Below are 23,433 nucleotides of genomic sequence, written 5' to 3' on the forward strand. Positions count from 1 at the left end.
TCAAAGTCAATAAAAAAGGTATGATAAGTATATTAAATATTTTTTTATGGAAAATATAAATCTCCTTTGCAGGTCAAATACATATTCAGGAAAAAAAGCAACATTGTGAGACAAATTATAAAAAATATATCTGTTTCTATCTATTTTACCAAGATTAATAAACTCTCAGACTGTCGTACAAACATTCACTTTATTATACAACATAGTGATGACACAGGACACACACACACACACACACACACACACAAACACACACACACACAGGCTGGTATTTGAACACATTGGTATTTAATTTAATTTACTGTTTGAAAGCAAGAACTGTCCCTCAACCGTATGGCACTTTAAATGTTTTAATACTGTTTATAAAATAGATTTAATGCTATTTCAGGAAATCGTATTAATCCTGAAAAATATAACGAGTTGATTCATTTTATTAAAAATACATTTGAGTTATATTTGTCGCCAACTAGTGGACAACTCTGTGCACAGCAAGTCGTATTCAAACAGATGTTCAACCTGCTACTCTGGATTAGGAACGTTTCATTGTAACTGATTCAAGTGGGCGTAAAAAAAGAGAGAAAAGCTGCTGATAAAATCTTGTGATGTGTTGACGATTAATAAAAATAAAAATTCAGATGTTTATATGAGCAGATATCTTCACCAAAACATTATGACCACTGGTCTAACAATGTGCATGAATCCCAGAAGTAGGTGGTCATAATGTTTTGACTGAGATATTGACCTGAGTCAGAAGATTCAAGCGCTCTGTCTTTTTGTCTACGTCGGCCATCTTGTTTTACTGATCTCAACTTTTGAAGCACACACACACACACACACAGACACACGCACACACATAGGCAAACACACACACACACACGCACGCGCGTGTTACAACAGTCCAGACACGTCCTGCTGCTGGTTGTTGGTCAGACTGTTGAGGGATGATGAAGGGTCTGCACCGCCCCCTACTGGAAACAAGCGGAGACGCATCGTGTTAACTGACACCAAAGACAAACCTGTTGTTTTATTAATTTAAACACTTTTAAAATTCTTACGTTGGTCTTTTGCCGTTTGCTTTTGAGCCAGGATCCGTTCCATTTCCTGAGCCGCCTGTAAAAGAGAAGATTGGATGAAAGCGTGGCCATATATGACCGTATAGGAACCTTAAACATTGAATAAACATCTCAAGGCTAATCCAGTACAGACTCTTGATTATATTTCATATATTTATCACTGCAAATTATGTTTATTTCATGGAAAATAGGTGGAGATGTTATTGTTTTAATGTAAAAATATTGAATATTGTGGAGAAAATTATGTGTACGAAAGAAAAATGAAATACTGTCAAAAAAGCTTTATATAAATTAATTATTGTTTATTATTAAATTAAAGGTGTGTTTATCATTGTTGATTTATTTATCACTTTTTCATTTATTATTGTCTTCATTTCATTATTTTTTTTAATGTTATTGTTTTGTTATTATTTTAAACAAGTGTACTCGATGTCATAATTTTACGTGATTGTATGGTTCATCTTTTTATGTTCAATTCTGTGACAAACTCCCCACGTGGGGGGAAAAAAAGTATATCAGTTAAAATAATAATTAAAAAAAGATATATAATAAATTAAAAAATCATCAAATAAACTTGGATAAAAATAACAAAAAGGCAACAATTGCTTGAATATTACAACTTTATAGATTGAATTATAAGTAATATATATTATAAGTGTATATATATATATATATATATATAAATATATATACATATAAATATATATACATATAAATATATCAACCTGCTGTTTTAGCTTTCAGCTGATAGGAGCGCTAACCTTAGGTAACCTTAAATAAACCAAACCTTTTTTTACTCTTAATGAATGTAATACTCTTTAATATACGTTTTTTATTCACAAATTAAAAAATATTTGGAGTGCTTTTTTGAAAAGTAGTAGTAGAATTTTGCAAATATTTACAAGAACATTTTGTTGAATCCTTGACTGAAAATACAACAACACTAACGTCACCCTATTATTATCTTACATGACGTTAGCAACTGGGTTCGATTGTTGTTCTCAGTCCGACCCTCCGTGACGGTCAGTGACTCACTGACCTCGATGCAGGTCTCACCTGCTTCAGGTCCAGCTTCTCAGCGTCCAGCGTCTGCTGGCGTTTCTCCAGCTCCTCCCTCTGCTTCTGCAGCTCCGACGTCTTCCTGTTGAGCTCCTTCTCCGCCCGAGTCAGCTGCTCCTCGTAGTCCCTCAGCTCCTGCTCCGTGTACACCGGGTTCTGTTCTAAGGTCTGACACCGTTCGTCACCTTCTTGTGCCTTCAAAGAAACATCTCGTGGTCGCTGCTCACCTGCCACTCGTCCTTCTCCTGGAACTCTGACTTCTGTGTGGCCGCCAGGAACTCTGCCTGAGACACCAGCCGGTCTTTGTTGCTGTCGATCTGGAACATGGAGATGGAGATGTTACGTTATATATTATTAAAAGCGTCATCAGAATATTGAATACTTGAATCTAACATTTCTGTTGAAACTTTAATTTTTTTTCATTTTATTTGAATGATATTGCTCATTGTTAACCAATTAATTATTGTTTTTTGGATTAATTGAATTCAATAATGTAACATATTAAAAGGTTACATTTATTTTCATTGAATAATTTAATTTGAAATGTTTAATATTAAAACGTGTTTTTAAAAATAAGACAGAACAGAAAAGGTTAGATACTCGAATTACAGGATAAAAAAAATGAAAAACATTTTCTAATTAATTTAAATTTATTTTAAATTCAATATAAAAATGTAGTAAAACAGTGCCAGCATAATTTGATCAAGCGACTTAGTCCAGTCTGTCAAACCGAGCCTGAGAAACCTGGGTGTTTTATTTGCAAAAAAATGACTAAAAACTGTTTCCTTTAACTGAGAAAAATATCCAAACTTAGGAAAATTATGTCACAACACGATCTGGATCTAATAATCCATGCGTTTGTGTCTTCTCGTTTTGACTATTGTATAAGTTTATTTTGGCATCTAAACAAGTAGGATCTGTCTTGCCTGCAGTTCATACAAAACTCTGACCCGCTCTAGTAGAAGAACTCACATTTCCCCGATCCTTAAAACTCTTCACTGGCTGCCAATTTCTTTCAGGATCCATTTTAAAATTCTGGTTCTTACTTTCAGTAAGTTTATAAGTTTAAACATTTGAAATGTTCAATTCAATATTCTGGTGACGCTGATGTACTTCAATGTACAATCGTCACCTCGTTCATGACGTGTTCTCGCATCCTCAGCCGCTCCTCCTCCATCTCCACCATGTCGTCCTCCTCGTTCTTGGAGCTGTAAACCTTCTCAAGCTGAAACGCAGACAAAAAAAACCCACACCTCAGGTTCTTCTAATGCTTATGCAAGGGTGGGTCGTGGGGGCAGCGACAGGAGCAAAGAGGTCCAGACCTCCCTCCCCTAACACACTTGTTTCGGCTCCTCTGGGAGAACTACAGTATATGAAAGTGAACTGTACCTCCTTGGTGAAGAGGGCCTCCAGCTCGCTTTCGTCGAAGAAACCGTCTCCGTTCGTATCTGTGAGAAGATAACTATCAGTTCTTCTCTCTGACTCAGTGGTTGCATTCATGACCATCACGGGGTAAGTACTGAGAGGACTTTTTCAAGCTCCCGGGAAAATAAGATTGACAAAACAAGAGTCTTTTTTAGTTTTGCTAACAGAGGAGCCTTCACTTTTCAGCGTTGACACTGTTGTAATTGCACTTTTCTAACAGCGGAGGAGCCATTAACAAGCATGTTCAATCCTCTGTAGTGCTGCTTTAATATACTGTATATATATAAAAGTTGAGGTTCACCATGCATTTTAAAAAAGGTCTTAGGATCGAAGTATTCCGGGTCCAAACCATCGGTCTCCTGCCAGACCTCCTTCAGCTGGTCCTCACTGCCCTGCACACACACACACACACACACACTATGTTCACTATACCATCGATGAAACACAAAGGTGGATTTGGAAGGGACGTACAGGATGGTTGACTTTGGCGTGATCAGCGTGTTTCCTCCTCAACTCCTCGTAGTGTTGCTGCTCCTTCTTGCGCTCCTCCTCACTCATGGCCTTCAGACGCTCCCTCCTCTCGTGCTCCTTCATCATCTCGTACTTCTTGAACTCGTCGTGGCGTTCCTGGTCGTAGTTCTCCAGGTCGTATGTCGCCTTAATGGAGGAGGATATTTACTTTTGGCAACTTTTTGATAACTGAATTGCCTTTTCTTCTTATATAATTGACTTTAATCATTTGTATAGTGAAAGGTTGAGTTCATTTCTTTGAACACTTTTCAATATTTAATATTTTCCAAATTAATAGATTTTTTACTCACAGTTTGTCGTTGTTATACCGATAGTTAAAAGGTAAATTTACTCAATTTAATATTTTCATAGCCTTTCAAATTCAATATAAAAATGTTTCCTAAACTAAACTAAACCCTCATTAATTTTGGAATAATTCGATTTGACTCGATTCAATTATTTAAAAAAATAATTAAAATCAATATATAAGTTAAAAAAAATTATTGAATAAAACGTATCCAAAGAAACATGAATTTTGAAAATATTCGAATTTTTAAAGAAAAACTAATTCAATATACAAATTATTGAATTCAAGTATTCAATGCTTTATAAATGTATTAAAAAAACATTTAAATAAAAGAAAATCACAGTTTTAATCAATTATTTTGATATTGTTATTCAAATAATTAAAAAATAAATTTTCTTGATTCTATATTTTCATAGCCTTTCAAATTCAATATAAAAATGTTAGTATAATAATAATAATAATAATAATGCATTTTATTTAAAGGCGCCTTTCTTGACACTCAAGGTCGGAATACATAGGTTACATACATAAAACATTTTAAAAAACAACAATAAAATATGTATAAAATAAAAAGAGTCATAAGACAGTACCAACAGAGTACCGGGCTACTTGATCATGTGCTTCTACAATGTAAGTAAGTAAGTAATTTATATTTATAGAGTCATAATATCACATGACTATCTGCGAAGTTTGATCAAGTAGATTGGTACTCGTTTGGTATTGTCTGGTGGTACTTTTATACCTACATTTTTTATAGTGAACCTAAAAGTAAACATATTAAAAATAAAAAAAAAAGTTTTAAATTATTGTAATTATTGTCATTCATTCATTGAATATTTTCTGATGGCACTAATTTACTTCCACAGAATATGTAAAAAAAAAGGGGTAAACAGACATGAATAATCGATGTCAGAGGTTGAACTATTTGTCATATTTACAATAGTTAACTTTCACTGCTGGACTTTAATGATGGATGTTTGTATTCCTGAACTGAAACTAAACTCTGATTTATTTATTTTAACTCAAACGCTGAAATATCAAATTTCGGAAACACTCTCTTTCTCTCACTCCCTCTCAGTGAACTCATCGATGCAGCTCTGTGTGTTAAACTCGCACTTATTGTTCATGAGTTATTATAACTGTGACTAGTAGTAAATAATAATGAACGTTTTTTCAGTTTCAGCTTCAACTGCTTTTCTCTTCAAGGCTACAGTTTGTTTCCTCAATAAACCACATTGTTTCTCAACTCGCTCAAGATTTCCAGACATCCGTCCACGTGCGTTTCGTCAGTACCGTCTTCATCAGGCGCTCCAGGTCCGACACCTCGAAGGTGTGCGGGTTGGAGTGGTTGAGGTGCTCGAACTGCCTCAGCAGCGCCTGGTGCTCGCGGGTCCACCCGGCTGCCGGGAGGAACGTTTCACATCTCACTGTGACGTCATCACCGGTGACATCATCGGGTGTGTGTGCGGGTCTCACCGTGGCCCTCCTGGATGTCGTGCTTGGCCTTGATGAGCATCCGCAGGCGACTCATCTCCTGCCGCTTGGCCTCGTCCAGCTTGTTCCGAACGTTCTTGTGGACAAAGTCCAGCTCTTTCAACAGCACGCCTTGCTGAAACCATGGGAACCACGAGTCAACACACACACTGGGCGACGCACGGCGACGCGGGGACGTCTCTCACCCGGATGTCGTCCATGCTGGTGGTCTTGAGCCGCTCGGAGAAGTACGAGTCCTTCTCTAGGTTCTCCACGACCTCGCGGAGGTAGCGGTCGTAGTGTAGCCCCGTGGCCTTGAGGGGACACATGGTTACATTCGACATGAAACACGAGTCAAACTCCAGAGAGGGAGGGCGGGACTATCATTTCAATAATATCAATAATATTGATCTATAGATCCCCTTTTAGAAATGCAACAAGTCCATCATTAAAGTCCAGCAGTGAAAGTTAACTATTGTAAATATGACAAATACTTCACCTCTGACTTCGAGAATTCTGTTTGTCCCTTTTTTTTTTACCCCATATTCTGTGGAAGTATATTAGTGTCATCAGAATATTCAATGAACGAATGCATTTAAAATGTTGTAGCTTGTCATGCAACAGGTTAGTAAGAACGTTTGTGTACTGTATATTGTATTCTTTTTTTAAAATACGGTCTCAATATTTTATTTTTGAGTTACTTTAGTTCAGTGTTGTAAGCGTTTTGTAAAGATTTTCAGGGAAACATAGAAAGGAAAGGCACCAGGAAAATTGACATTTTCACACAAACATTTTTATTAGAAACTGACTTTTGAAAAACGTTTTTCTTTTCGTGCCTGACATGTTTGAGGTCGAAGGCTGATCCACATCTGTGGAACACGTCTGTTGACAGAAGCACCGACTCATGCTGTGATTGTGAAACGCACACACGGGCCTCTGCAGCCCGGAAACACACAAATTGTGCGACAATTAGAAACTTTACGTTATTTTTCTTTCGACCGTCGACTGAACGTGCGATTGAAGCTCATCTCAGGTTTCTAATAAAATAAAAATTATATTTAATAAAATTTAAAATCATTTTTATTTGTCCAAAATAGTTGGTAAATGAGAGAAAGATTCAGGAATAAAATAATCGCTCGTTTCCTTTTGGTCAATGTAAAGTAGTGAGTCGGAGATGGTGGTTTCATTCATTTCCATCGTGGCTGAGCACTTTAAATAATAAAAACTGACTTTAAAAAAAAGGCTTTGGGTTGGGGACTTCAGTTTTCACGACCGTCATATTTACAACAACAGTTGTTAACGGTGTCAACAAATATCTTCTTTAGTTGGACACGTGACGTCGACAATAACCCGAACAAAAGAACGATTGTAATGCGATGTATTGAAGAGTTTTTGTTCAGTATTTAAGAAGTTAAGCCTGATCGTCTGACCGCGGTGGAGGTGATCGGAGTGAGTCACCTCTGGATCTTCTGATTCATCCTCGCCAGGTTTGGTCTGGTCCACACTGATGGGTACTGACCGAACACACAGCCACACGCTCAACGCAGTCACAACACCGTAGTAGCCGAGAGACGTCCTCATCTGACGAAACACAAACAGAGATTCTTAATAATTCTTTATTTTTATGTCATTCATTTGCTGCTTCACTTTTAAATTATTAAATTATGTGACTAACATATTTAATTATTTCAGAAAAGAGAACGTGTTTACAAATAATACATTTAATTATTTGATAATATATTGCAACAATCAATCTTGCACAAGATACACATCGTAAAAAACGGTTGTGATGTGAATGCCCTTTTAAACTGTCGATAACATTGATTACAAATATATTTGCGTCAAAAGTATTGCTATGAAATCACAAAATATAGACAGTAAAGTGAATAATACTTACTTTGAAGAGGATTATTCTCTTCTCTGGAGCGCGACACTGTCACAGCAACAACCTGCTGTAGAAGAGAGAGTGGAGGGGTCACCGGTCACCATGGCGACGCCCCGCCCTCTCGCTTCCCCATTGGCTTTGAGGAAGCGTCGCCGCGACGTCTGATTGGCCAGGAGAGCCGTCAGTCGAACATGTCACTAAAGTGGAAGGTGCGTTGAAGCTGTACGTGGCGCTCCGTGCACGGAAGAAGGGCGAGGTTGTTGTCGAGTTTACAATAAAACACTCGCTTTATCTTCGCGCGTGAAGATTTAAGGGAAACTGTTGGATTTAGTTTGAATACAAATGTGATCGATGTGTTTGAGGACGCGAATAAAACACGCACCTGTCGTATTCGAGTGTTATAAATGTGACGATTAAATGAAACAAATATAAAGTGAATATAAAAAAGAAAAATGTATTGGTAATATTCAACATGTTCAATGGAATTCGTGATTTTTTTTTGTTTTAAACATTAATTATGTAGAAGATTCGGGGCGTTTTTATTCAACATATACTCCTTAGAATACGTTACACAGTCAGTTGTTTTACCTATAAATGGTGAAAAAAACCCAAAAAAACCCCCATCTTATACAGTAACAAATGCCGTTTTACACCTCAAAACATAGTCAAACAAAAATGCTTTCAAAGTAGGTCTGAAAATAATCCAAATTGTAATTTGTTAATTATAAATGTTATTGTTCTCATGTTTTTGTTTTTTTATTCTATAATGTTTAATGTTGGATGTTAATGTTGCACAGTGGACCAAAACAAATTCATAATTAGTGGACATCTCCATTGATGGCAAAAATAAAGAAGATTTTGATTCTGATTCATTGCTAACAGAAAACTTCAGTATAATAATATAATTCCTTATATCCATTTTATTCATTACCAATGCATTATATATTTTGTATTTAATTTATATTTCGATTTTAACATTTCCTAGACTGTTTTTCAGTAGAGTAACGATTAAATAACGTGATTAATTTATAATTCATAATAATAATTTATTAAACAAGTATTTATAAGTATTGGTGGGAGCTCTCGGTGCTAATTTGTCTTAACTTAACCGCAGATCCACTTCCAATATATCGTAACTACTTTGACTACTACACAATTCCATTTGTTTAATTCACATTTACATTCATTCAATTCAATTCATTAAATCATCTTATTCGGCTTCTTTACTACTTTCCCACAAATCATTATGAAATCACTTGACACTCTTACGTGAACCGACCCCGAAAAAGATAAATAGAAAGACTTCTTTTGTGACTATTATGTCTTTTTTTTTAATCATCATAAAGACCTTGAAGAATGACGTCATGTTTTGGCAGTTGCGTCTTCTGTCCTCACGATGGCGCCACTTCTCCGCCTCGTCACCGCGAGCTCCAGACCTCCTCACAGGAACTGACGTCTCCTCCGGAGCAAGTGGACGGAAAAAAATGCAGCTGCAGGAAAAATGTCTCCAAAGCCTTCGCCGCTGAAAGGTAAGAAACTTCAGATCCTGACTCCAAAGTATCACGGAGGTCAACGTGTATCTCCGTGTGTTGTTGTTGTGCAGCTGCGCCGCTGACCGGAAGTTTCTCGAGCGACAAGAGCGACATTTCTTCCTTGTTGCTGGAGCTCAACACTTTTTTTTTAAATGTTTAAATCAGAGTCTCGCAAACAAACCAACTGTCATGTAAGTTATCGAAACTCAACGTCGACCATGATATTTAAAAACCTGTTGGTTTGTCGTGCTGCTAGCCGCTAACTTAGCATCCAACAAAGTTTACTTCTTTAACTATTGCTTCGCAAAGTTTCACCGGTGAAAATGTTTTCTCTTAAAAAAACAGAACATGTTACTCAGAAACGCGTAGATATGTATCGCTAAAACATTGTTTTTCTTAAATATATTTGCGTTAAGAGAAGCGATAATTTGATATCAAGTGAGCATCTGTTAGCCTATTAGCTTCTTTTGTAAACAACAAAGTTAAAAACTTTGCTTTTTGGTAAACATCGCTTTGCATTTTTACAAAGGTGATATTCGTCCCTTTAAATATATTTGTATTGCATTTTCTTTCTTTAATTTGATACTGAATAGATCAAACTCTTCTATTTCGCCGGTTAACTCAATATATAACAATATTTACTACATATTGCCACTTTTACGAAGGTAATATTCACTGTATTTATCGTCAATAACTCGCTTCATTTTGTTTATACCTAATAATATCTTAGCTAAGTTGTGTAACTTAGTTTGTTACCAGTTTTTATTAAATGTGATCTTATTTATCTTGTTTCTTTCACAAGTCTTTGTTGCTCAGCAAAGCAATAGTTGCATCATGTGTCAATCATTGTTGAGGAGGTTCAACAGAAGGTGTAAAGTAATCAGAATTACAAAGACATTGACTTTTATAAAATCAAAGGCTTATGACTCAATTTAATCCCTGTTTTGTCATGAGAAAGAATCCTGAATTCTACATCATTATAATTAGATACTTTAACCTCAAAGGGAGATTTCTTGTTGGGACGAGAATGCCTCTGTTGTCTTGTTGTGGTTGTTTATGGATCAATGGGTGGAACATTTACAGCATCTCTTGGATATTGTCATGTATAAGAAATGTGTGCTTATATGTTTAATGATACTTAATTCATCACAGTTTCTTTGATGATTTGGATCCTGGTTCGCTCGTTAACCTTCACCCTGGAAAAAAAAACGTGTCAACTAGATGACTTTGAAAATACAGCTGATTAATTTGTTGCCACTTATTCTAAACTAGTATCTTTATTGGACCAGTAAGCAGTTCTTAAACAAGCAGTAGAAGCTGTTGGAACTTACCTTTGAGTCCTACTATGATTATGCAATCTTCAGAATATATTGGCTAATTAAGATCAATCATGTTAACCATTGATCTTTGTCATGAGGATATAAGTTGTGTGTGATTGTTTGAAACACCTTTTCACACGTGTGGGTGTCTGTTAGGCTTTGGCTACTGGTTACTGCCCACGAAACACAGTTAATCGACTGTTCCCCTCGTGGACTCTACTTAGAAGATAGAAAGGGGATTTTTTTTTCATGGTCGGCTCTGATCAATGATTCTTTTTCGACCCAGATCCAGCCCTTGTTTTTGTTCCTCTCTTCCCTGTAGTCTGTTATGAGATAATGAACAGGGAAAAGATTGGATTTTAATATCATAGCACAGCGATCAGTCAGGGACGTTCAACTCTTTTTTTTTTCTTTTTTTTTTCCCAATGTCATCCAGGATCCACTCCAGTCATTTCCAAACCTTGCACTCTTTTATCTTCCAAGAAAAATAAAAAACAAGTCCAAATTTTATTCATCACAGTTTTATTTTGTTGAACTTTTATTCAACGTAATATTCAGTGAAATCCCCAAACTCATTTCGGGTTATGCGACATTCTTCATAGATTTCACTCCTGCAGGCTTTTCCCCGCTGGCTGGAGGCTCGGGTAGCAGTTGTCTCCTGAATACTTCAAGAGACTACACAGTACAGAGGCGACATCTTTACGCTCATTTGCTTTGGGTGTGTAAAGATGTAGGTATACTATAGACAACACTGACTGTCGTGCTGCAGGACTGTGTACTTGCTCTTTTATGTGATCATAATAGGAATATTCAGACACCAAAATAAATCCACAGAATGTAGGTTTTTTGTATACTAATTATGTGGTTCTCTTTTTATTTTAGATGGATATGATTCTAATACTGTTGCACAAAAAAGGTTCACTTTCACTTTCTGCTTCTGCTTTCCTGCTCCTCCCACTTCCCCCCACACAGTGAATGTGAAACACTATACAACAGCACAAATCTTAGATTATAGTTTTATGGTTTTATCTTCATTGTCGTAGACAGTTGTCAGCATCCTGTCTCGACATGTACCCAACGATGATAGGCACCAAATCTTTTTCAATCCAAGCACCAGAAGATGATGATCATAGAGACGATGGACTTGAAATGTATGGAAGGGAGAACTTATGAAATGTTAAAGGGAATTTAAAACGTTAAATAAATAGTATCTACTTGGAAATTTACTGTTCAATGTTGTGCAACTCAGAACAGCGTTCACTAATATTTTGGTTAACAATCATATTAAATAAGCTTAATATTTGCTTGTCCTATGCTGCTTCATTTTTTTTTAAATATTTTTTTTAAAGGGTTCTAAAATAATCAATGAGAAAAAATATAGGAGACTATTAAATATATGTTTAAAATGTTATGTGCAAAAAATATGAAACTATTGTTGAAAAGCATTTTATTATATATTTAACATTTTTAATTTATCTGAAGAGGCAAAGTATCTTAACAAAAATACCAATTGATGAAAATAGTTGTATAAAATGTAAGAAAAGGACTGAAATAACTTATTTTGATGACAATACAGGGCCTGTAATTTACAGACCACATGACTCTTGACGAAGTCGTAACTGCTTGCATTTGTTTTCAAACCAAAATATTTCCAAACATCAGCTGTAAAAGCTGCTGGACTAACTGTATCCTCTCGTCCTCAGGCACAGAGGAGCTGGCTGCATTTCATTCTTCCTTTAGCTGAAAAAATACATAATGACTGCTACCGGAGGTTTGATTCAAACGGAAAATTAAAAGACGCTGTGAATATTTGCATGTTATTGTTTAAATGATATTGAATTAATTTATTGTTTACACATTTTAATGAAATATTGGCCACAAAATAACTGATTGAAAAAAGATTTGATAGCTATGAGTACATTTTATTACAGTTTTTTCTACTTCTGTCTGATAAATAGTCTGTTAAATATTGTTACGGTGTCGTGGAAAAGAAATTGTGATATTTAAGTGTATAAAAGGTTCATTCCTTCATATAAACGATCCAGTGTTTCTGGTTGTGTCTAAAGACAATAACAATGTGAGCTTGTAGTGACTGTTCAACTGTAGCTGGCGTGTTTGGATCAGTGCGACTTGACTCAGGCATTTAGCGCGAGCCCGTCATTTAACCTCTTAATCACCGGGTTGAAGCCGCTCTCTCGCTCAATCCAACGCAGAAGAAAAGCCTCCGTGAGACCCTCTTATGTTAGCACAGCTGGCGCAACAATCTTGAACCCGGCCGCTAAGGCATCGAGAGGAGGCCGCAGGAAGAAAGGCCTCGCTTAAGTCGGCCAGATTCCTCAGCGCCACAATAGTCGTGCGCTGACTCCAGCTCCGGCACAGCCAGTCTTCTGCGCCACAATGGGAGACGAGGGGCCGAGTCAGGAGTGGTCCGGTGACGCCCGGGGAGAGAAGGAACTCGCTCAACCCCGGGATCGTTTGATGAATGCTTGCTTTGAGGAGCGCCTGTGTCATGTCGGGACCAGAAAAACACTTGTCACAGCATTGTTGTCTTGTGGAGTCATGGTGTCGCCCCACATCACACCAGGCTTGAGTTGAGTCGTGCATTCTTGGCTGTCGATTCACTGCGTCTGATGAATATGTATCTTGGCAACTAGGACCATGTTCATGGAGGCCATGAAGAGATCAGGTGTAAGTAGGAAGACAAGTTGAGACCTGCTTGAACTGATCTTCAGACTGGCCAAAACATTTAAACCATTAAAGATGTTTCAAAGGGAATGAGGGCAACGATACCATATATAGTGATACTGTAGTAACAGTGATATATTTGTAGTATTGTTGAGTACTTGACTCTGGTGTTACATAATTTACAGACCACATGACTCTTGACGAAGTCGTAACTGCTTTCTTTTGTTTTCAAAACAAAATGTGTCCAAACATCAGCTTTAAAAGCTGCTGGAGTCACTGTATCCTCTCGTCCTCAGTCATCGCCGGGATCCCGTTTGGATATCATTGAGCCTTTAGTTGCTGAGGACGCAATGACTGCTGCCATCTAGCGGCCGGAATTTTAATTGAAACACAAAAATGAACAAATACAGCAAATACCTGCATGTTGTTTGTAGATGGAACAAAATGTGACGATATTGAAGTATATGAACAATTTCTTGCGCCCCTATTTATTTAGTATGTAAATTTAGTATTTCCTTGTTGTTTACTTTTCTTTTAATTTGCTTTTGGAATACATTTTTTGAATAGTAAAGAGACTGTATGTCCATAAGAAACACATATTTGTTTATAGTATTCTGATAATAACACAATATCTAGATTATATGACTTTTGGCCCAAATAAGAACTTGCTTTTGTTAGTCTTGGCCTTGATCTTCTTGTTCAGACTTGCTGGAACAGATCTACAGACTGTACTAAACACTCTTAAACTTAAAAAATGTTAATACTAATAATAACAATTAAACAGATTCCGACAGATTAAGGGATTAGGGTGAGGCAATAAATCCCTTATATTTTTAATTTTCATAGTAAGAAGTGTAAATGGTATACAATTAGATAATAAATTAAGGTTTATCTGCTTGTGAGTTCAACAACAATTTTTAAGAAAAATAGCAGGTAATCTTGTTGACGCTCGTAACAAATGCAAGCACACACATGACTTAATTTGTGTTCAAATTGTTGCTCATGAACTCATTCTCCCTCGTTGTGTTTACTACAGAAGTTATTGTGAGATTGACAGATGTAGGTTTCATTATAACGGTGCTATTGTTGTTATAATCCGGGACAGAAGACACTTTGACAACAACACTATGGAAGTAGATCAGTGCCATCAGAATATTGAAACTTGAAAATTATTTATTGGTTTTTGTTTATAAACACATTTTTCTTTTAAAATATTGGATTGAAGCTATTTCTATATTGATGCTTTGAATTGAAATAAAACTATTTGTATTTATATTCTTTTTCCAATAATTGAAACATAATTCAATATTCTTTCATTTGTTTCCTTTTAAATTAAATATAAAAAATGTGTGTGACCAGAAAATACCACAAGAGTACTGAGATACTTTCAGCCAATTATGTGACATCCAGATGATCACAGATTCCAAGGCAACAGTAAAGTCTGGTTGAATTATATTTAAATTGGTGGGATAAGAATATCACACTGTGTTTCAATAAAGATTTTTCTGAAAATATTGTATTTTTAAACCTTTTAATATAACATATTACATTAAAATGACTTAATAAAAACAAATTCCACTGTTTAATATACAAATGATTGAATTCAATAATTAACAAACATTATGAAAAATTATTTCATGCAAAATATATATTTCAACTTGAAATGTGAAATCCAACCATTAGATATTCTGATGATACTAGCATATTTTCATGTACTACATTTAAACCTACTTACGGGTGTTTTAGCGAGCAGATTATTTTCAGTTTCTTTTGTTGTCTAAATTTCTTTTTTCGACTTTTGCAGGGAGTTAAAAACTGTCCTCCACAATCCTTGGAGCTCCGCTAACGTAAAAGCTGGTCTGCTCATGGCCCCCTTCAGTTGACACAATGGCCCAGATATCAAGTGGAAATGGGTTCAAGCTGGAGGTCCCCCAGTCAAAGGGCACCGTGGGTAAAGAGGAGGCTCTGCGTATGGAGGAAGAGGCTTTAGCCAAGCTGCAGAGAGACAAGCGACACACTCCTTCTGCCTCTCCATCTTTGACCTCCACCGTGACCTCTAAAGTGAACGTCTCCAAGCCTGCCCCTCGACCCTCCTCCAGCAGGCCGGAAAAAGACCTCATCGTCTTCCCGGAGACCAAGAAGCAGGAGGAGAAGGATGAATTCAGGGATATCGATGTGGACAAGCTGACCAACGAGGAGCTGGAGAAGCTCCTCCTGGATGAGAACTTCGGGGCCAACAGCAAGGTGTCGCGCCCGTCGTCGCTGCTGGGATTTAACCTCAGCGCCTCCTACCCGGGCGGGCATTCGTCTCCGTTCCACGGCTGGACGCCGGTGCTGTCGACCACGACCAACACCAGCACATCCACTCCCACCCACCAGCCGACTCCACTCTTCGCCGCCGCCCCGTTCCCCAAACCAGGCACTTTCCAGAACGGCTACACTCCCACCATGTCGCCGTTCATGACCCTCGCGGCGCCGCAGCCGTCCTTCATGGCCTTCACTCCCATCCAGCCGGCCGCCGCCATGGTGTTCCCGCCGCCGCCCGCCGTGCATCCAGAGATGGCGAAGCTCTTCGACAAGATCGCCAGCACCTCGGAATACTTGAAGAACGGAAAGTCGTCTAGCGTTGACCTGCCGGATCAATCCCTGGAACCCAACCCTCCGCCGGTGCAGCCGGCCGTGACGGAGTCCTCCGGGATCAGCCGCTTTGATTGGCTGGATCTCGACCCGCTCACCAAACGCAAGGCCGACGCAGACGGAGCTTCTCCCGACTCTGGTGATCACGCAGAGACGGTAGACGCGGGGCCCGCGAGGGATCCTTGGGAAGCGGTCCTGGAGACCAAGGGGAACGGCAGTAGTCCAAAGCAGGAGGTGAAGACCGTTCGATCGCCGCACAGGAAGTCGTTGTCGGGAGCCGCTGTCACCAGAAGTCATTCCCTCAACATCCCCGGAACCTCCTGCCAACACAAACCAAACAATCAGGTGAGAAGCTATTTTCTCTTTTATATTTTATTTATTTATTAAAGTATATTATACCTATTTAATCATATATTAAACTATATTTTAAGATATCATATCTATGTTATCATTTACACTATATTATATTGAATAGACATTTTATATTTTCTCCATTTTATTACATTAAATCAACATTTTTTCATGTCATGTTATATGAGGAGCTATTGTAACATAATTAAAATAATGCTTATATATAAAAGTATTATATTTTCAGCCAATATATTATATTTTAAGCTTTTAGAAAACATTTATTATGCTATATTTTAATTTAAGCTACTCTCTTTTTGTTATATTATTTTAATTATTTTATTAAAAAGCTTATTATAGGCTATTATATTTATGTTATACTTCAAGCTTTTATTTCTCTTTTATTATATTCAATCATATTCTAAGCTATTATAACTATATTTAAATTTAATAATAATCAAAAATAAATCCCAGAATTTTAAGCACATTTATCTATTATAAAATATTACATTTTAAGATTTTACTTACTATATATATATATATATATATATATATATATATAAAAGCTATTATATCTATCTTATTTATTATATTTTAAGCTATAAAATGTATTCAAGACAATATGCTAGAAGGAACAATTAAAATATAAATGGAAATATTTGAAAATCAAACTCAAAATTTCTGCTATTTTGCAATATTTTATAAATGTAATAAAGGAAAACAAGATGTGATCGGGACCATGTGTCAAGCAGCCATGTGACTAAAAAAAACAAAACGGTTTCTTTAATCAGAATATATTCAACAGTAGAAGTTTTCAAGATGAGACACTGAAATCTGACCTTTTGTTTGCAGCTTTGATTGAGTCACATAAGCCTGTAAGACAAACTCAAGTGAATCGTCCACTTGTTGGCCTTGTTCTTTGACTTGTGTGTGGTGATCTTGTTTTGCTTTTAGGAATAGTTAAACACCAGAATAAGGACAGGCCCGCGAGGCAAAGTGGCTCGTCTTCGGGATTCTGGTCGACCATCTGTCATTTGTTTGCTGTTTTCTCTCCAACATGGGGGAAACACAATCTGCTGACGTTGATCTGATCTTCTAGATAAATATTTAAGCAGGATAAATTCAGCCACTTCCATAGTCTTGAATTATACTAAAGAGTGGATTTTAAAAAATTGGATATGTGCAGTTTTTGAGGCTTTTGTTACCGGCCGTACAGAAAGATATAATTTCTCTTCTATTGTTTACTACTGTCTGAAGATGTTTTTATTTTTTTTAATAGACTAGATCGTACTAACATTAGCCTGCGACTTTTGACTAGGGATACACATGCAACAATTCAATATTTGTGATACTAGTAACAAGGATATATGTGTAGTATTGTCGAGTACTTGACTCTGGTGTTGCAGAATTTACAGACCACATGACTCTTGACAAAGTCGTAACTGATTTAATTTGTTTTCAAACTAAAATCTGTCCAAACATCAGCTTTAAAAGATGCTGGAGTCACTGTATCCTCTCATCCTCAGTCATTGGTGGGATCTCGCTGGATTTGATTGTTGCTCTAGCTGTGGAGGACGCTGCCATCTAGCAGCTTTAATTTCAATTTCAGCGCAAAAATTAACAATTACTGTGAATATTTGCATTTTAATTTAAAAAAACAAAACAATTATTGTATTTTATACACCCTTTATTGAAATATAGAAGAATTATGATGAAAAGAAAAGGTTATGCAGTTTTTTAATCAATACAGTGCTGTTGCATATACTATTGTATGAAAAAAATATCGCAATATTCAAGTGTATCAATATTTTCTTACATCCCTACTCTTGACACAATAAGGGACTTGTTTTCCGTCACGTTTACTCAAAAATAAACCTATAAACAAGTGAAAATTGAAAGTCAAACTCTTCATACATTTATTTATTTTTTTGTTCACGTTGTTTTACAGTGAGATGGATTTTTATGTGTTTGCCATTTGTATTGTTTCCCCGATTTAATGAAATTAATATATATTGCTGGCATTTAACCGGTCAGTGTTGCAAAGGAAAGGTTGGAAACCCCTGATTTAATGTGTTCAGTCCTGTAGTTGGAGCGTCGCTTTTTATCTTTCTGACCCGAGGAATGTCAGTACCAGCAAGTAAACATGTGTGTCTCCACTGTTTTGTCTGGGTTCAGCACTGTCTCTGTAAGACGAGACGTTTGGTTCCTCGTATACCATCTGCTAACATGGCTCTTTGTATTTGCAGGTTTGAATGTTGAGATAATGGTTGTTGCTGCTGCTGTAGTCAGCACTTTGATAAGCAGGTCTCCACAGGCCTCTTCCTTCTCTCTCTCTCTCCAGCACTACATTAGCTCGAAGAAGTCGTCGCAGATGCTTATAAAGAAGATGTATGTTTGGACGTTTGATGTGGTGTAAGAAGTGGTTGTGTGGGCTGATTAAAAAACAGAACAAATCTAGTCTCAGTAGGAGACAGAAGCCGACAGACGTGACGCCACTTTTAGTTGGTTTATCCGCCTCCTTCCTTCCTATTTGAAGTAGAGTATGAAAGAATGAAAGTTGTACTAGCGGGAAAATCGCATCACATGGCACCAGCAAATACATGGTTATGGATCTTTAAATTCCTAAAAGCATTTAAACTCATCTAAAAACTAGGCATTAAAATATCCAAATATTAATATATTTCAAAAGTCTTAAAAATATGCACATGTGATAAGAAAGATTTTCCGTAGCCATTAGCACGACAAGGCAAAATGTGGTAGGAGCTGTATTCTTGCTAAATGAATTGCTGATTCAGTGGTGGCAGGAACAAAAAGATGAACTCGATGTGTCTTTTCTAGAGCAATGACCAATTGTCACTCATTTTATTGATCCATTCTTGCAACCCTAGAGGCAACACTTAATGAATTCAATGTTGTCTGATTAAATGTCTGTAATGGATGTCAATATCAGACTAATTTTGAAATGTTACCATTTAGTATCTTCCTTAGTATTCATGCCAGACGAATTTGGTCCTAAATAGTAGTTGTAGAATCTGAGATTGAATTTACTTGAGAATTTTATCTTTTTAAGGGCTGTTTGGCGCAACTTTGTATGAGTAATTTTCAGCACATCTAAGAAGAATGTTTTAGTTTATTTTTGGAAATTCAGAATATACGTTTAAATCAGCAAGAAGTACGAAAAAAAAACCTCAAATGTATTGGCAAAAATTTGCCGGCACGATACAGGGGCAACGTTACAATATGAATCTATTGCGATACTGTAAGAACAGGGATTTGTCCTTAGTATTGTCAAGTACTTGACTTTGGCGTTGCTTAATGAACAGACCACTGTAACTGCTTTCATTTGTTTTAAAACCCAAACATTAGCTTAAAAAGCTGCTGGAGTTGACAGTATCCTCTCGTCCTCGGTCATCGCCGGGATCTTTCTTGTTCTTTTCGCTGAGGACTGCTGCTACCTAGCGAAAGTTTTATTTAAACATAAAACCATTGGCAATATGTAAGTGTATTTATATTTTATTACACCCCTACCACATAGTTCTGTCCTCTTCTGGGGGGATTCTTAAAATAGTCAGCCTAGGTAGATATCACATCTTCAATATCACATCTAATATTTAAAGTTTTTCTACAAAGACTTAATATTCCAGGCAGCTGAAGCTACATCAACAGGCTTTTGGCCATGAGGGTATTTTTATCTCTCAGTGCCAGCGATCCATATGTTTGTGTAGCGAATGTAAAACGATCAATAAAGTTGACAGTGGAGACACTTTTTTCCTCTCAACAAAGCATCCGTCGTCTGCTATTTCTTCTCATCTGATGTTTGATCACGGAGATCTTGGTCGGTAGAAAATCACCAGCTCTGAGATGTCACGCTCCAAAGCGCCACTGAATGCTAACGCTCCATTTAGCACAGATCGCCTTGTCTGTTGCATCTTTTTTTCCACCCACACTAGCTGTGGGAGGTTAGAGACCTGAGAAAACCGCGTCTTAAGTTTCCGTCCATTTTCCAGTATAATTTGATGTTGTGGTGGTTTAACCTTTCGTGAGAAAACATCAGACCTTCTTGTTGTTAAATAGACTATTTATGCTTTGACTGTAAAGTAAAATGATGATATTTGCTCCGACTCTGGAGATACAATATCACAATATATTGCAATATATTACTGCCCCTGTATCATGATATGATTATATGAAAATATTCCGAAATCACGATCCAGGACAACGTTACGGTATATTGCGATTCTCCAGGAATGCAATGATATATTGAGGTCCTTTTAAAGAATTGAATTTCCTGTCTAAACATCGCACATTTGGCAGTTGATTCCTCTTATATAGGACATCAATCTGCTTAAACTTTCTCAACGCATAACGGACAACACACTTTTGATATCCTATTGGGAATACAAACATGGACATTCTGTGTTGCGGATGTGACACAGATTCCAGTTAACTGTGTGAGTCAATTGGCCAACGACTCTCTGGACCTTTGACCTTGTTTACTGGCAGGACACAGCGGAAGTTATTGTGGGTAATGAAGCAGGACATCAGTAGAAGTTTAATTTTGTGGACTTCTTGGAGAAAGTCAACACTTAAAACTTAAAAATCTACACCTAATTTTGACATGAGAGTATTTTGTGAGCCGGCAGTTTGCGACGTAACACCAGAAGTTGGAAGTTTGTCTCTTCCTGGCAGAAAGAGGAACCTGAGGTGTGTTTTGTTCTGTGACAGCTCCTATGAGGTAATTCACTCTAACTCCACTTGCACATTTACTCAGATTTCAAAATAATGTCTTTGACTGAACCTTCATGACGTTCAGTGCAGGAATGAACAAGTCGGTTTCCTACGTACTTGAGCAACAAAGGCACAACTAGTGCAACTATGTCATGAAACATAAATAAATAGTTATTTAATATAAGGAACTAATTTGCCTTTAAAAAAAACCATTTAAACATTTATTTTTATTTTATTTCAATGTTATTCAGGAACAAAACAAACAATCGATAAGGAAAATAATTCTCCAAAATGTATTGATACTTATATATTAATTGATATTTTTTCCCTGATACTAAATTGACGTTTATCAGTACTATATCGAATTTATATTAAATAAAATAATATGCAAAGCAAATATTCACAGCGTATGTTGATTTTTGTATTGCAATTAAAACTCCGGCCTCTAGATGGCAGCAGTCATTATGTCCTTCCTGGAACAATGAATACTTGCAGGATTCCGTCGATGACCGAGGACCAGAGGATACAGTTGACTCCGGCGGCTTTAACACTGTGTGTTTATTATGTTATTACCAATATTATACAACTAAATTATTTAAAAGAAACAATATGCAGGATCACAATATGTCCCAATATATTGTAACGATGCCCATGTATCATGATATTATATCACCAGATTCTTGACGACAAATACTTCTATTTTTATGTAGAGCTGAACTTGGAGCTTAGACCTTGTGGAGCTTTGAAAGTAATAAACATAATTAATCAGTAATGCTTCTTAAAACCCTGGACGGGTCCTGAAGGCAGGACGCAGCATATTAAAGTTATAAATCTCCACAGAGAGAGCTTTACAGGGAGCTGACCTGACACAACACCAAGAGATGGGAAAACCTCGTACTCAGCAGGTTGCAGGGAAACGGTGCCAAGTTTAACAATGAGGCACCTGCGTCTCCCAGAGAGCGAGACCAAGTCTTTAAATATGTTGTTCAGAAGTTAATATTGCTTCTCATCAAACCTGCTTTGCCCTTTATTTGTCTCTCTTGTTGTGGGAATTTCTGGTCGTTTGTCCATGTACTGTATATCAATGTCATGAACACATTGAGAGTTTGATCATTTAACGTGTTGAAACTTTGAATCTTTCTATTGAAATCTTGTTGTTTTTTCTAATAATTGAATTAAAATAGTTGCAAATCTTCAAAATGAATGATTTTCTTTCTTTAAATATTTGTTTAAATCGTTTGCTTTATTTACTATAACTTCCAATTGCCTTTTAAATGCAATATAAACTGTTTGCACTATACAAACATTTTTATCTTAAATTTAAAAACATGTGTATATATATGTTTAAAAAAATGTATCAATGTACTGTATTCATCCACTATTTTTCCAGAAACCAATTAATTAATATAAAATAAACGAAATAACATTTCTATATTCAGTTATTAAAATAACTAATTAAATTCAATATTCTGGTAACACTAACATACTTCCATAGTGGATTGTTAAGCCTGGATTAGTAAATGGATAGATATAATGATAGATTGATAAACTTTATTGATCTAATTGATTCATCTAGAACAAGAACAAAGTGCAATAAAACAAAGTGCAAGATGACACAATCTAAATCTGAAGATAAAGAACATACACAAAGAAAAAGAACAAAGACAAAGGATACGTAGATTAACATAGAATCATTTTTTCACTCCACTCCTGCCCCCAAATTCAGAATTAAACATCCTAATAGCATGAGGAATGAATGAGTCCCTGAGTCTATTAGTGTTGCATCATGGGAAAGAGCATTCGTGCTCCATCTGCTTCTCTGTTCCCTGATGACAGTGTTCAGAGGATAAACGTGACTTAAGTGAATCCCAAAATAAAGAGAACAGGCCTGATTAACTTTTTATTCCAGGGGTTCAAACTTTCTGAGGAGGCTCCATTGACTGTTGACCCCTGGTCTAGAAAAAGCGCTTTAGAAATAACCATTACTTACATATTTACTATTATGACATTCCATACATTTCCCAGTCTCTCCTCTTCGTCTCTCAACATGTCCTCAGTCGCCCGTGAGTGACGTCAGGCTCTAAATAAGCCATGACGGAGCATTTTTAACAAAAATTCTGGTGCCTGGCAAAATAAGGGGGCGTGGGCACTTATCGCCCCCTTATTTCCTGTACCACAGGAAGGACATTCCACTGCTGCTGGCAAAGACACGGCGGTCTAAGAGCAAAGTGTGACTGAGTTCCCGGCAGCGTGGCCGGGATCCAGGAATCTCTTCCAATAGAGCTGTCTCAGGACTTGTGTGATGTGTGGGTCTGTGTGAGAACCTGGGTTCACTTACAACGTGTTCCTGGAATGTTCTTTCATCCCCTTCACCTGCGAGAACCTCCCGTGAACAAAGATGTGTAAAGGTTTTCGGTGTCTCTTCGGGTCCAAATGTGGTCCATCAGATGGA

At 36.9% G+C, this 23,433-nt stretch overlaps 2 protein-coding genes across 4 annotated transcripts in view; one reads left to right on the top strand and one right to left on the bottom strand.

The window, feature by feature from the left end:
* Positions 1 to 201: 201 nt before the first annotated feature.
* LOC148073446 (nucleobindin-2-like) lies at positions 202 to 7,815 on the bottom strand. The gene is made up of 13 exons (XM_087798097.1): positions 7,745 to 7,815; positions 7,306 to 7,428; positions 6,054 to 6,161; positions 5,851 to 5,983; positions 5,668 to 5,774; positions 4,029 to 4,214; positions 3,859 to 3,949; positions 3,522 to 3,580; positions 3,265 to 3,357; positions 2,360 to 2,449; positions 2,130 to 2,300; positions 1,056 to 1,110; positions 202 to 968 (listed from the first exon to the last, which is right to left on the bottom strand). Exons 2-13 carry the CDS (start codon positions 7,426 to 7,428, stop codon positions 889 to 891), a joined length of 1,296 nt encoding a protein of 431 aa, XP_087654223.1. The 5' UTR covers positions 7,745 to 7,815; the 3' UTR covers positions 202 to 888.
* Positions 7,816 to 9,166: 1,351 nt separating this feature from the next.
* The window catches only part of pik3c2a (phosphatidylinositol-4-phosphate 3-kinase, catalytic subunit type 2 alpha), a 41,428-nt gene continuing 27,161 nt past the window's right edge, over positions 9,167 to 23,433 (top strand). For 2 of the 3 annotated variants that reach the window (XM_087798094.1, XM_087798096.1), the window contains exons 1-2: positions 9,167 to 9,261; positions 15,073 to 16,250. In XM_087798094.1, the coding sequence (XP_087654220.1) occupies positions 15,156 to 16,250 (1,095 nt within the window). In that variant the 5' untranslated portion in view covers positions 9,167 to 9,261; positions 15,073 to 15,155. Of the gene's footprint in view, positions 9,262 to 9,331; positions 9,456 to 15,072; positions 16,251 to 23,433 lie in introns of those variants that run through there. The other variant, XM_087798095.1, reaches the window with a different exon arrangement.

The sequence above is a fragment of the Callionymus lyra genome, chromosome 8 (assembly GCF_982586985.1).
Source record: "Callionymus lyra chromosome 8, fCalLyr1.hap1.1, whole genome shotgun sequence".
NCBI lineage: Eukaryota > Metazoa > Chordata > Actinopteri > Syngnathiformes > Callionymidae > Callionymus > Callionymus lyra.